This window comes from Malaclemys terrapin, chromosome 1 (genome assembly GCF_027887155.1).
Source record: "Malaclemys terrapin pileata isolate rMalTer1 chromosome 1, rMalTer1.hap1, whole genome shotgun sequence".
Classification (NCBI taxonomy): domain Eukaryota; kingdom Metazoa; phylum Chordata; order Testudines; family Emydidae; genus Malaclemys; species Malaclemys terrapin.
The window spans coordinates 72313821-72329040 of NC_071505.1; the positions used below are offsets into that span (position 1 = coordinate 72313821).

The 15220-nt window shown below is 38.7% G+C and overlaps 1 protein-coding gene across 5 annotated transcripts in view; it reads right to left on the reverse strand.

Moving 5' to 3' along the window:
- PPP1R12A (protein phosphatase 1 regulatory subunit 12A) overlaps positions 1-15220 on the reverse strand; it is a 218721-nt gene that overhangs the window by 106173 nt on the left and 97328 nt on the right. For all 5 annotated transcript variants that reach the window (XM_054027218.1, XM_054027189.1, XM_054027181.1 and 2 more), the window contains exon 3: positions 679-797. In XM_054027218.1, coding sequence (XP_053883193.1) covers positions 679-797 — 119 coding nt within the window. The remainder of the gene's footprint in view (positions 1-678; positions 798-15220) is intronic.

Consider the following 15220-nt stretch of genomic DNA (forward strand, 5'->3'; position numbering starts at 1 on the left):
GACACTGACCAAAATCCAGAAGACTCTCAGCAGTGGTGAGACCACTGGAGGGAGGAGTCTGCATTCAGGTGTGTGTTAGTTTGTCATATATCAATAAACCTCTGACGCTTTTCTATGAATAAAATGTTTGTGTTTAATAAGATCCTTTCCAAAAAGCCTGTGTGTTCTTTACATTAACTACAATAATGGATCCCAAAAGAGTTAAATGGTAAACTGGCATGCCTATGCTAGTGGATCTTTGGGGAGAACATGCGGGTAGGTATACTGGGAAAACTGGGGAGGTTGAACACTGGTCTTGGGACCTACAGCAGTTGGCTAACAGGGCCCATATGCCAAAAAATGGTATCAGAATGGAAGTCTATGCCCCAGGACTGTGCCTGAGAGGTCAGAACAAGCAACAATGTCTGGACACTGCTCAAAGCCATTTGGACACTCAGAAGCATATGGGATAAAAAGACTGGATCCAGTACAGCAGCCTGTATTGGCTCCACAAGGGGGAACTTAGACAGGGCTGTAACAATGCCTTGGAGGTAATGTTTAGTAGTATATATGGTTCGCTGTAATTCTTTTAAATATAAAAATTACTAAAGATGACTTTCAAACATTTTTTTAAAATACATTCCTATAATGTATACTTGGGTTCAAAAGATAATACTAGATTTCCACATTCAACATTACCTTGTCTATTTACTTCATTTTGAAGCAGCTCTTCCATTGCCTCTTCCTCAGCAATATCTAATGGAGTGTCTCCTTCACTATTCACAGCTCCTACATGTGCTCCTTGACTAATTAAATACCTGTAAAAGAAGGGGGGAAAAAAGAGTTGGAAGCCAAACAAAACATAAGGTGAGCATCAGGTTAATAAAGTTGGGTACAGTGAAAGAGTAACAAAAGCTGTTAGAACCTGGGACCACACACTGCAACTAAATATTTTATATTACACACACATACATATACTGTAAGAATAAGACCACAGTTTACCTACAAGTGTTAGCTATTTAGGGCAGCATTTCAGATAAGATGGATCTTATTAGTATGTGGTGCCAATCTCTGTAGTTAGCCACTGAAAAAATTCAGTCAGATCTCTTCAGGGCTTGGAGGCACAAAAAGAGACAGTCCAATGGTAAATGAAAGGTTTCCCTGAAGGACATAGGGGCCTGAGACATCAATAATTGCAGGATTTAAGTTTTCAAATTAAGAAAGTTGACATTCCTAGTACTTATGATTGCAAAGGTAACATTTGGAAGGTTGATACATTATTCTTTGCAGATTTGGGAAGAATAATAACTCCAGTGCCTTCAATTCTGCTCCTAACTTAGCCAAGAAGCAGAAAAGTTAATCAGACTGCTTAGTTTCACTCTCACTATTCATAATTCTTTAAGTAGCGATGAAACTTAATCACCTCAATTTCACAGTGCAAATGCTGATGAGGAAAAGCTATGAATAACAGAAGAAGGGAGGGAAGACAACTACTGAAGACCTCTTTTCTAGTCCCTTCACCCTTCAGCTACCAAGAGGATGCCACAGGAATAGCATACTGAAGGCCTGCCCCCTTGCGGCAACTACACAGCTCTGGCAGCAGTAAAAATATTCTCTTTCCATTACAACATCTAGAGGGAGCGAGGCTTCAAATTTAGAAACATACTAGCCAAAGTTGCATATTAGAGATGGCACCCCAAGCAAGGTACAGATTCACATACTGGCAAAAATCCAAGCACCTTCCTGTGCAGCAGCACAAGTGGAAGAAGTTATTGCGCATTTCACCAGAGGGCTGATCCAGTTCTTGCTAGCAGGGCCCTTTACATCATCATTAGATATATATGCGCATGCAAGCCCACATACCTTTGTCTACCTAGGTTGAGCATTCCAGCTGTTTGGTGTCTAATATGTTTCAATATGTAAAATGTTTTATTTTAATACTAGGGTAGGCACTGAGACCTGCAGTCAACAATCCAGATCAGGAGGAATTTATTTCTGGTTCTGGAATATCAGATAAATAGGTTCCAACAAGGAGACATAAGAAAGACATTTTAACAGTTAGAACTTGATTAACTCCCTTATCTCTATTAAACTAGAAGTCTATGAAGTCTTTGGAACCTAGCAGCCCAACGTATATTCTACTGATGTCAAAGTACCCAATCGATAGTGACTGAAGCATCAGCACCACTCTAGATTGCAGTCTTACAAATTTCTGACCATGAGGTTACTACCTCTCTTATGGATTTACTTTGTTACAGTCTTATTCAGGGGTCCAAATCAGCACCCCATTGCACTAGAACATATAAAGACGGTTCTTGCCTCAAAGAGCTTACAATTTAACCACTCAGTGACAGACTTGAAGGTGGCAATTTTGCAACAACAACAAAAAAAAACTTCAAAAACAGACTCTAAAGAGAGACTGCTGAATTAATATGCAAATTAGATACAATTAACTTAGGTTTGAACAGAGACTGGGAATGATTGGTTCATTACACTAATTGAATCTATTTCCCCATGTTAAGTATCCTCACCTTCTATAGGTCATCTTGATTATCACTTCAAAGGTTTTTTTCCCTCCTGCTGATGATAGCTCATCTCAATTGATTGATCTCTTACAGTTGGTATGGCTACTTCCATCTTTTCATGTTCTCTGTATGTATAAGTATCTTCTGTGTGTTTCATTCTATGCATCTGATGAAGTGGGCTGTAGCCCACGAAAGCTTATGCTCAAATAAATTTGTTAGTCTCTAAGGTGCCACAAGTACTCCTGTTCTTTTTGCGGATACAGACTAACACAGCTGCTACTCTGAAACCGGTCATTAATTTAAGTTGGCTTTTGAAGGTATTGTGCAAGTGTCTTTGGAGGACAAGGATTGCGAGATCCAGTGTGGAATGATTGCTTTATGAAAAATGTTCGCCCACGGGTGATATGGTGTTTTTTTTTTAAAACAATTTTATGTGAGAAGTCATTCAAAAGCATAGCGATTGATTTCACCCACATAGGTGTTGCTCGGGCAACTGATGCACACCACGTGTTGTTGATAGGCAGTAAGACCCATGGATCTTGAAAGCTGTATGTGTAGTTTGGGGGAACGGGGTGTGTGTGTGTGTGAGAGAGGAAGTGATCATTGCAACAGTGGTGCCATGTCTACAGATATTTTCACAAAGTGATCACTCCAGATCTCATCTTTCAGTCCTCATCCTCAAGAGTGCCAGCACAAAACTTAAAAAGATGAGCCCAGGAACTTAAATTCATAACTCTGCTGGACACTGAAACATGGACTTAGACACACTGGTATTATGGCTTATTTCAAAAAGTTCTAACACTTTACTGCCTGCTAACACTTAATTGCCCACTTCATTTTAAGTGGTCTCCTACAGCTTGTGAAAAACCCTTATACTTAATCTGTCCCTCTTTAAATTTAGCTTAGACACTCTGGTTACCTTCTCCAGACCTGAAAAAAAGCTCCGTGAAGCTAGAAAGCTTGTCCCTTGGCCCAATAAGATTACCTCATCTACCTTGTTTCAGTACATACTATATACAGAAATACATTTTGTAAAAATAAAATATTACTATGAGAACACCTATAAACATTTTTGCTCTAACATCTTTGCTGAGAAGTGTGGAAATCACTATTGTTCTATAAATTATGACGTGTAGAATAGTGAGACTTCGCTTTAAGTATAATGGCACAATTTAAAGTTTGCATTTCTATGCAAATTATTTGCCACAAGTTCAATGGTATTTACTGAAAAGTACATTCCATTTGTGAAAGTTACTGGAGTAGAAGCTCTAGAAAGTACTCCACAAATCTATACCACTATATGTATGTAAAAGTTCTCACTTCCAACTTATTTTCCAAGCTTAAAAAAATGCTGTGAGGATTAGATAAATTTTAATTTTTGACACTGCAAAAACAGATAACATTTGTTACTTCAATATAGCTTTCTTAAGGGATAGAAATGACATCTGGAATCATCTGGGTAGGGTCTGGCAGTTTATAAAAAAGTCAAAGATGGCACATGCCAAGTGACTTTGTTATGTTACTTCCAAAAGTTCAAAAGTTGCTGGAAAGGAAGAGAGATTTAACCATAAGTAGGTATACAAATTTTAACTTACTTTTATTCTTTTTAAATCTAGTTAATCCAACATTGTGAAAATATTTGGGGAAAGGAAACCACCACTGTACAATTCCAATAAAATAACAGGAACCTTTGATACCACATCCAAGCAGTTTCTTTTCAGCAAGGCAAGCTCTGAGGCAGTGGAAAAGTAAACATTCAATATACAGTGGAATCAAACTATTACAAGCAAGTCTTTTCAGATTTTTAAACTCCTTCAAAGCTTTTGGACAAAGCACTCAAAACAAGTTAATTTTTTAATCTCCAAACTTACCATGGGATTGGACAAACTGGCTATGCACTGCACTGTATTTCATTTTTAAGTGTTATTAAGCAGAGTACCCTCTACAGATATAAAGGATACATTCTGGGAGATCTGCACATTCCATTAGAGATTTCTCTAGAGATATATGTTTAAAAAAAGTTAGAGAAACAGCAGTCTGATCACTGCCAAGGCTATCTTTGGACCAAGAGGTTTCAAGTTTGGAGACTTCAGGTTTGAAAATCATTCTTAAATGCACAACTATGTGGGCTCAAAATTGTGAGTGCAAAGAATTGAAGGTGCAATACTATGGATACAGGGAAAGGCATGCCCTCCCCCCTCTCAAAAAAATCAGACCCTCTCTTGTCCAGATATTTCTAAACACTACTGTAACCTGACCTTAGATTATGTATTAGTTATACTGATTACTTAAGAATCCCCAGTTATCACTTTGAGGGTTGACAGGTTCTTGCCCAAAGATCTGGCCCAGTATTATTTAAATTATTATATAGTTGGGAACCCTGATGTGCACAGTTGCAACACTTGCAATATAGGAAATCTTGTATTTACAAATATAGTTCATTAATACATTTAGCACAGTCACAAACACCCCAACTTAATAAAATAGATATACTACAGAATGTACATCTACACACCCATATACTCACACCATCCCTTGTAGAACAACTTGAAATGTTAGCCATCATCTTCCTCATCACTATCAGCTTCCCCATCATCACCAGTGGCCATCATTCTGGTAGCTCCCAAGGGCTACATCTTGCTCTCCTACTGCCTCTTTTATAATATGTTACACTGACGCCATTATGTTTAATGCATATTCAGTAGGGGATTTTTCCTTTCTCCTTATTTGTATTTCTTCACCTCACTAATGCTGGAGTGTCTTTTTTCCTATAGGTTAGTATATCAATGAGCTCAATTTATTATATTTGTCAATTCGTTACTATGGCGCCCTTTTGTGGTTAGATAACACATTTGTTATTTCTGCCCTAACTGGTTATTTCAGTTATTTCCAAGTTCTAAGTCGTGGTGGACCTGTTAAGTTTAAAAGGGGATGAACTTAGGAAAGCCCCTGTGCCAACCTGCTTTAATGCATCCTCTATGTTAAAGGTCACAGTCATACCTGGACCTTATGCTTTAGCTCCATTTATTTAGCTGAAAGGTCCAAGACATATGTATGCTAACTTGCTGAAGCTAATGTCTTGCTGGATAAAGGCCTGTAGGTTTCTTGCATTACTGCTGAATGCAAAGCAGTAAAGATAATGAAGGCAAGCTAGCCCACTGAGCTACAATAGCAGTGAATATAATAAAGCAAACTAGGCCACTGGGCTATACTACATGGCTTGGCTGATATTGGAGAAAGAAGTTTGCCTTGAAATCCCATTCTTCTGGGGAGGTAAAACTTTGTTTGTGGCCCGTATATTTTAGGAACCCTACTCGATATATATCCCTCAACAGCTCTTACATGCAGAATTTAGACTAAAGTTTGCAGGTCCTATCTTGAAAAATAAGAAAGCAACTCTCCCCTTACATTACTATTTAGAAACCCCTGACACACTTTCACCCATTTATGGGAAATGCATTAAAAAACCTTTCCTAATAAAAACATGGAATTTCAATAATTCAGAGTCAAAGATCAAGTCTCGTATAAGATAAATGCCACATTTTGTCTACTCTAAGTCTCAGTTTCAACAGGTCTGAAGGCCAATATTTTCTCTCAGGGCTTGGCTTAAAAGCTCTGCCTCAAGATCTTCATGTGATGCAGCGAAAACTATTGCAAAATTCTATTAATATTAAGCTAATCTCTACAGTATACTGGGACATGGTTTGTGACCAGAGAGGGAGGGGGCTTCCTTTGAAACACAGATAACTGAAATAGGGAATTAAAGGGTTTAGAGAGAGACTGCTTCAGAATCTGGCACAATGCTCAAGCTCTAATCTACTTTAGGCATAAAGAATTACTTTGTTGTACAGGACTTCTAGACATCATGATTTAAGATTTAATCACTATTACTTAAAAGGATGGTAGTAGAAAGATGGGCATGTATCTTTATTGTGGTTCTGCTAGAATACTTAGTTTCTGGAACCAGGTTTGCAAGGTCAGTAGGGAGATAACTGGATGGTTGATACTGCTGGATCTGATATTTATTAGTATGGAGACTGAAAGAAAGTGTCACCAAGTGGGAGAAGTGGCCAGACAAATTGTTCTTAAATTCAGAAAAGACCTCTCCTGGAAGTCTGGACCAAGATTTAACAAGTAAAAAATAAGAGGACTGCCAAAAGTCAGCGTTCTGTAACTATAGTGAAGTCCAAGTGGAGGATACCTCCTGGAAGGTGTCTTGTTATACAAACCCATGAGCATCCCTCAGGATGCAAATTTAGGATATGCACTTTTGTTTGGTTATTTAAAGTAACCAATGTGTGGGGCCAATGTGTCATTTTCAGCCAGTTATAGGCGATGTTATTTTTGAACCAAGTTTCTTTAAGAAGTTATCAAGCCTATGTAACAAGCTTAATATTGAAAACTACCGTATTTTCCGGCGTATAAGACGACTGGGCGTATAAGACGACCCCCAACTTTTCCAGATAAAATATAGAGTTTGGGATATACTCGCCGTATAAGACTACCCCTCTTCCAACGCACACCAAAAAAAAAATTAAAAAAATATCAGATTTGATTTCAATATGGTAATTTTAATTCAAATGCTTATGACATGCAGGTACTTAGCAGGAAAACTGTCACTTATAAACATAAGGCTGTTTGTCATCAAACATGTAAACATAAAACAGTGCAAGTGGATTAAACTTTTCCTAATTCACTCTAAAGCTGAAAGGAAGGATAAGACAATAAACCCATGGGAGCTGCCATGCTGTTTGTTTTCTAAGCTGTCAACCAAACTGGAACTGATGATGATAGGAGGAAGATAACAAACAAGAGAGAGAGAGCAAGTGCCGGGCAAGTCCCTGGCGAGTTAGCAAAGCCCATCATAACTGCAAGCTACGGTATTTTTACAGGTTTTGCTGGCGTGACAGTTTCCCTTTAAAAGCCTTCAAAATCCTCCTGTTCGTCATCTGATATCATAAGTACATCAATGACATCTTGTGATACATTTGTAAGGCAGTCATCGTATGGATCGAATTCCGTATCAGATGGTGTGGTCTCAGCTTCGGCTTCCTCTTCATCTTGCCACAAGTAGTCGTCCTCCATACCATCTAATGAATTTGATATGCCACACTTCTTGAAAGACTTGATTACTGTTTCTGCATCAATATCATTCCAGGCTTTTATGACAAACTTGCACAAAACATCCAACTGTGGAGCACGCATGTTTCCTCCTTTTGTGAATGACTTCGCCGCTAACCATCCATTCATTCCACTGTTCTTGAATGCGATCTTTAAATGGCTTGTTTAGGCACACATCCAGTGGCTGTACCAACGATGTCAATCCTGCAGGAATAACTGCCGCATCTGTGTTTAGTCTTGCAAGCATTTGCTTGGGGCTGGGAGTTAAATGAGCCCTGAACATATCCCACACCAGTAGACTACATTTTTGAATAAGTCCACCTGGTCGCCTGCTCCATACATTATCAAGCCATAGCTTTACCCCTTCTTCATCCAGCCAGCCTTTTTCATTCACATGTACAAAACAACCAACAGGGAACTTGAATTTCGGCATTGTTTTTCTTTTAAAAATAATCATTGGTCTCAGTTTGGCGCCATCACCTGTGCATCCTAGTACCACTGTAAAACTGGACTTCTCATGTCCTGTTTTAATTAAAATGGTTTTTTCACCTTTTTGGTGGACAGTTTTATTTCCAACCATATCAAAATTCATTGGAGTTTCATCCATATTTCCAATACTACTTAACGCATAGCCATGTTTAGTGCGCTGTTGTATTACGTATTGATGGAAACTATTTACTTTGCTATCAAGATCTGCAGGTAATTTTGGGGCAATTTTCATCTTTTGCCTCAGTACCATATTATGCCTTCCCATGAATCTAGTACACCAGGATACAGTGGCCTTAAATCTGTTGCTGTGATCTGGGTTAGATTTGGCCCACTGAAGTGCAAACAAATGTATTTTATTTCATGTCACTACATAGCCGTTTTGGCGATGCTCATTCACCATGTCTGCTACATGTTTTTCGAGTTCTGGCCAATGTGGAGTGCCTCTTCTTAATGCACACTTACCCCTTGGCATACTCTTTAATGCTTTTTCATTTGCTTTCCAGTCCCGAACCATCTTTTCTGTTACTCCATATTGTCTTGCAGTAGCGCAGTTATTATGTTCCATGGCAAAGTTTACAACTTTAAGTTTGAAACTGGCTTCATATTTCTTTCTTCTTGCTGGTGGAGCCATGATGGGGTTTTGACTGTTGGACATTTGTATACTGTACTGTATGTACTGGTGCTATACTGTATGAACAGGTACAGATACTGGTGCTGTACTGTATGTGGTACCCAGTATACAACAACCAGCCAATCACGGCAAGCGATGTACCTTACCGGCGATTGGCTGGTTGTTGTATACAAAGCCTGCTTGGATTGGTCAGCTCTCCCTGCCTGCCCAGCCCTCCCTGTCTCCAAGACTATCAGAGCGGTAGCGCAAACACGCCTCTTTCACCCGTCTGGCCCGCCCTTGTATCCTATTACCTCCTTCGCTGCCTCTCAGATCTCGCACATGTGCGCCTGCGCCGCTTCACTGCAGTCCTCAGGAGCGAGATCTGAGAGGCAGAGAAGGAGGTACGGTAATAGGATACAAGGGCGGGCCAGACGGGTGAAAGAGGTGTGTTTTTCTGGGCACAGCGCCGCTCTATCTTTTTTCCATACCCCGGGCGTCCCGGATGCCTGCAGCTTGCTCCGCCCTTCACTTACACCTTCCCGGTGAGGCGCCCCCTCACCTCGTCATCGGGCGGGGATGCGGCCGCGGCTGCTTTTGAGCTCCCTCCACCATATGCAGCGACCGCAGATTCTCCAGTCCGGCTCGGAAGTTTCAGCACCCGCCCTATAAGACGACACCCGGCGTATAAGACGACCCCCGACTTTTGAGAAGATTTTCCTGGGTTAAAAAGTAGTCTTATACGCCAGAAAATACAGTATATTATTCCAGTGCAAGAAGTCTTTTTAAATAAGGGTAACATACTTTTCTAAGCATACTCAAGAAGAGATGCACCATTTTAACACTTCCGTATATATTTCTCTTTGTGGTAGAGACAAGAAATCTGAGCTCAAAATCAATTTTGTGGAAAAAATTACTGGGAGTCTATATGAAGTTAAGACTGGAAAAATCTAACTTCATGACAGCTGTGACGTCAGTTACTGGCAGAGGAACCAAGAAGTATAGTGTGCTGCTTAGTTTTCAGGATTTAAGAGTAAATTATGGTTTCAAATCTGTGTCTATATACCACTAACTATGTTTTTAAACAGCTTTTAGAATCATACAATTTCTATGGTTTTGGTTAAATAAAACCTCTACAGTTCACCTTTAAAGTATACTTTGCAAATCCATTCATTTATTAACACAGGACACCAAGGGGAATTCTGCTAAAATATCTGTCTACACAATTAAGTTTCTTTTTATTACATTTAAAAAACGGAGTTTGAGAGAGTGCTTAATATTAAGAGGTCAGAGTATTCTAAAACCTTAGAACAGCTTATCAAATGACCCTTTTACTGTTCACTTTTCCTGGAGTTCACACTTTTAGAAAAAGATAGGAGTCACCACAACAGGATTTTAATGAACATAAAACTAACATTCAATGGGAATTCTGCCATTGATTAAACTGGAAAAAGGATTGAGTCCAAAAAAACCTTAGTTTTAAATTAAAGGGAAAAACTATTAGGAATTCAGGAAGGCAGGCAAATCTGTAACTAAGTGAAAAGTATCAAGAAACATGGTATACACTTTAATTAAAGTTAATATTTGTACTTTTATGTAATACTTTTCATCCACAAATCTCAAAGCACTAAAGCATTAAATAAAAGACCTAGCATTTTCATACTTATCCACAATATTTTTAAAAATTAAACTCACATTTTTAAAAAAGTGAATATTTTATATCAACACAGACAATACAGTGCCAAATTCTATCCTGGTGTGTACCTTTTTACTTTGTATAACCCCAATGAAGTTAATGGACTTTCGCAGGGTTTAAGGCAAAGAATTTAGTCCCTTGGGCAGCAAAGAACCGAAAACAACCTCACCTCACCCACCCAAAAAAATACAAAGCCAAAAAAGTTGTACCATATTAATCTAATCTCAAAGTACTCTAAGCAATTTTTTCTAAATAACTTTTATTCTAAGATTATTTCTTGGCTTTCAGTGCTATAAAATTAAGTGATAAACATACCCCCAGTGAAACACAGATTTTTTAGGCTTCTTTTAAGAAGGCTTCTCTGAAAAAGTCAGTTTTAAAATAGCAATCCAATTACTTTTACCTATAATATCAAATCAATAAATTTGAAACTTAATTTTTAATTCATTCCAATAATGAAACAACAGGTATATTTCACAACAATGATGTCACTACACATCACAAATCTATTTCATTCTAAATATATATCTGTCAATGTCACAATATATTCTTCAGGTTTATAGAAATAAAATCAATTGTTTAAAAAACATCTGTATTCATGTGGGAGGGATTTTTTGTTGTTTTTTGTTTTGTTTTGTTTTTTAATTATTATTCCCTTTAATTGTATTTCACCATATAGGAAAATGAATGAGGATTTTGCAGTAAGTTGCTCAAGAATACCTAGTCTTTTAAAGAAAACTTTCATACAGAGGAAAATTTCTATGAAACCTTACTTCTAGTATAGCTTGTCTGCAGTGTAAATACACTGTTTCAGAGAGTAAGACAGCTTCCACCAGCCTCACCTATGTGGATCAGGAAAGTGATTAATATATCTAATGCAGAATGGCAAAATTCCATTAGCCTAGGAAAAATAAAATTGACAGGTCCTGAGCTGCTGCTGGGCAACATGAAGACAACTGTGAGGGAGCGCTACCTGCTCTGCTTAAGTTCTGTAGTAGAATCTGCTTATTACAGGAGTTGTAGCTAAAACTCCTTTGCTTCAGGCTTCCCTCCCTTCTGTGGGGGGAGGTAGAATAGCAGAAACCTACACCTCTTACAGCAGTTAGAGAACAGGATTAGAGAGAAAAAAAAAAAACAGAAAAAAAATTGCAGGAAAAGATATACAGTACCATGATCCATTTACAGGAAAGAAAAAAGGAAATAAAGCCAGATAACACCACGATGGGTATGGTGTAAGAATCCAAACAGAACAGAAATAGGAAGGGAAAGAAAGTGATTTTTACATTGTATATTTGATTTTAATATTATAAATAATTACAGTACACAAACCGTGCACAATTGTTTTATTCCTTTTCACTGCATGGATTAGGGATGTGGAACAGCTTCCAAATGAGGAGAGATTAAAAAGATTGAGACTGTTCATCTTAGAAAAGAGACAATTAAAGGGGACATGACAGAGGTCTGTCAAATCATGAATGGTATGGAGTGTGTGACTAAGAAGTGTCATTTACCCTTTCACATAGCACAAGAGCCAGAGGTCACCCAATGAAGTTAAAAGGCAGCAGGTTTAAAACAAACATAAGGACGCACTGTCAACCTGTGGAATTCATTGCCTGGGGACGTTAAGACCAAAAGCATAACTGGGTTCAAAAAAGCATTAGGTAAGTTCATGGAGGATAGCTCTATCAATGGCTATTAGCCAAGTTGGTGAGGGACAAAACCCTGTGCTCTTCCAGCTGCTAGAAGCTGGGACTGGACAACAGGACGGATCACAATACTTGACCCATTCTGTTCCTCCTCTCTGAAGCATCTGGCACTGAACACTGTCGGAAGACAAGATACTGGGCTAGACAGATCACTGATCTGACCCAGTATGGCCATTCTCATGTTCTTAGCTATGGCCCTAACACAGCATGGTGGCACAGGTACTTTTCACCATGTCTAGGTTGGTATCTTGTATGTTTTTAAATCCCTGGCATATAACAGTGTCCTGCTTCTCTCCCCCAAATGAACAACAGTTACGAGAAAAAGGGAGGTTAGTCCTCACTGAGGATGGATGAACAAAATAAACGTGGAGTTTCTAGACCAGACTATTTTTGAGGTAGGACATTCTTCAAAAGTGCTAGAAAACTAAGAAATGAAACTTCATTTTTTTATAAATCTCATACAACTAAACAAGTCTCACATTCAAATTCCAACTCTGACTAGAGAGCAGCAAAAGTTTCAGATAGACCACACTGCATCCACCAAATCCCAAATTCTAAACCCAAAACCCAGTGTTGACATTGATATTGTCAATATCAAACTAATATCTATATATATATATATAGCTATTTATTTAGGAACTTGTAACAGGTTTACAAATAATTGCCACAAACATCAGAAATAAAACATTAATCATTACAACATTAAACATATCTTTTTGTTTAGAGGAACATTATGTGGTAATATAATCAACAGGTCTCTATATTTAGCAGAGTGTTTCCATATTACAGTATGAGACTTTTACACTACCCAGGACATACCAAACTCATGATCATTTAGATGAATGGGGCAGTTCACACTATGGAGCTTCTACTTCGGCATATTTCACCAATCTAATACACCCTTCAAGTTCTCCTGGAAACCCATTTCTTCCAAGAGAAACCCTAGCACTCTGCTCAACCCATTATTTATTAAGTAACAACATATGGAACCATCACATTGCCTGCCTAACAATTCCTTTTAATCTCAGATTTGTCATCCTCCTACCAACATCACATTCCCACTCAGTCTATATTTTCTAAGGGCCTATCTACACAGCAAGCACAACCATATCACATAGAACTTATCATGGGTCAGCTTATGGTGCCTATACACAGCACATTAACTGTATTTACATGGATTTGGGGGGAATCTGAGCAGCTTTCTTTACCACTTCAGCAAGGAACTGGAAGGCTAAACACAATAGTAAATATACTTTGGAGTGTCCTACTGAACTGGGAGCTGACAAGAAGGAAGACTGGATACACAGACTACATGGACATGGTAAGAAGGTCCAGTGTACACTGCAAAAGTGTGCCAAATCCATTACAGGAAGAAAACCACAAGACAGCTTGAGAGAGATGAAAAGTGAGACACACACAACATCCAATGCTTCCAAATGAATATTAACCATGTGGGGTTTGGACAATGACCATGTTTGTAACCAGCCATGTCACTATCTACATTAGTTACAAACTCAATTAAAAATTGTAAACACAGACTGAAGGCGTTTCAGAGAAGGGACCGAGTACACACTGCAGTTGCTACAATATAAGTGCTCTAAACTGTGGAATACAGTGTTTTGCTTCACATTCAGACTTCACAAGGATCAGCACCAGAACTGAAAATAACAAAAGTATGCCAGATCCCCTCAAAGGAATAGTTACCATCTCTGCCCGTTTGTGCTCTTTCCCCTAATCTATCAACAGTATCTTATCTGTGTGCTTCCACTAGTTGGTTCTCATCCAAGTCTCAATCACACCTACACATAGGGAAAGTTGATCAACTGCACAGGCAGAGTCTGATGAGAGACTGAATTCAGCACCCTCAACAAACTAATCTTTCCTGGGAGATTCATGTTCATATAAGAAGTAGTTATAATGGTATCCTGCAGTACCATAAAGACCTCAGGACAGATGAACTGTCAACGAATGCTAACCTCTGAATCATCTCATAAAAAGAATGGAGCCTCTCAAACACAACTCAGTTTTATCTTTACAAGGATCTTCAAGAATGAAAAGTGAAGGTGGTCAAAAACAGTAAACAGATGCTAGATAATAAAGAATCTGCAGCATCATTTGATAATTTTTAACCAAAAGTAGACCAACCAATTAAACTGCTGTAGTGTTTTCTTTACCATGCCTAAACCTAAAATATGTCTCCCATGGTCAATGAGTCTAGACATTTCAGGTTGCCTCATTGCCTTTTTTTATAACTTTCCCTCAACAAAATAAAAAAGAGGGAGGTTAGGAATGGGATAATTAGTTACACTGTCCACTTTGAACATGAGTCTCCAAAGCATCCGGGGACATCTTCATGACTAAGTCCCAAGGTCAATACTCCATCCCCAATGATGACAAGAACAGTTGAAAGAACAGGAGTACTTGTGGCACCTTAGAGACTAACAAATTTATGTGAGCATAAGCTTTCGTGGGCTAAAACCCACTTCATCGGATGCATGCAGTGGAAAATGGGTTTTAGCCCAACTGTTCTTGTCATCATTGAGGATGGAGTATTGACCTTGGGACTTAGTCATGAAGATGTCACTGGATGTACTCCTGTTCTTTTTGCAGATACAGACTAACACGGCTGCTACTCTGAACAGTTGAGAAGTCAGTCACCCCCTCCTTGAAATACTATCCTTCCTTGGCTCTAAAATCTCCCCTCTTCTGCTTCTCTTTCTACTTTCTGACACTCCCCTTCAACGTCTGTGTCAGGAGTTGTCCTATCCCCCATTCTCTGAGGGGATCCCACGGGGGTTCAACCATGTCAATTTCCTCTTTAAAAAACACACACACACTGTTTCTCTGATGATCATTGCTTTCAGTGTTTCAAAAAAACATCTTAAATTCTGATTAACCTTGACACTTCTCTCTCCATTCAATCCCGTATCTCATCTTCTGAGATCTCAACACTCTAACATTAATCTGAACTTGACAAACTGAACTTCTGATCATTCTCTGATCATTCTTTACACTCCCAATTCGGTTACTAATACCACCTTTTCCCCTGTAACTCAGGCCTGTAATTGGGATCCAGACTGTGAGGGGAGCTGCT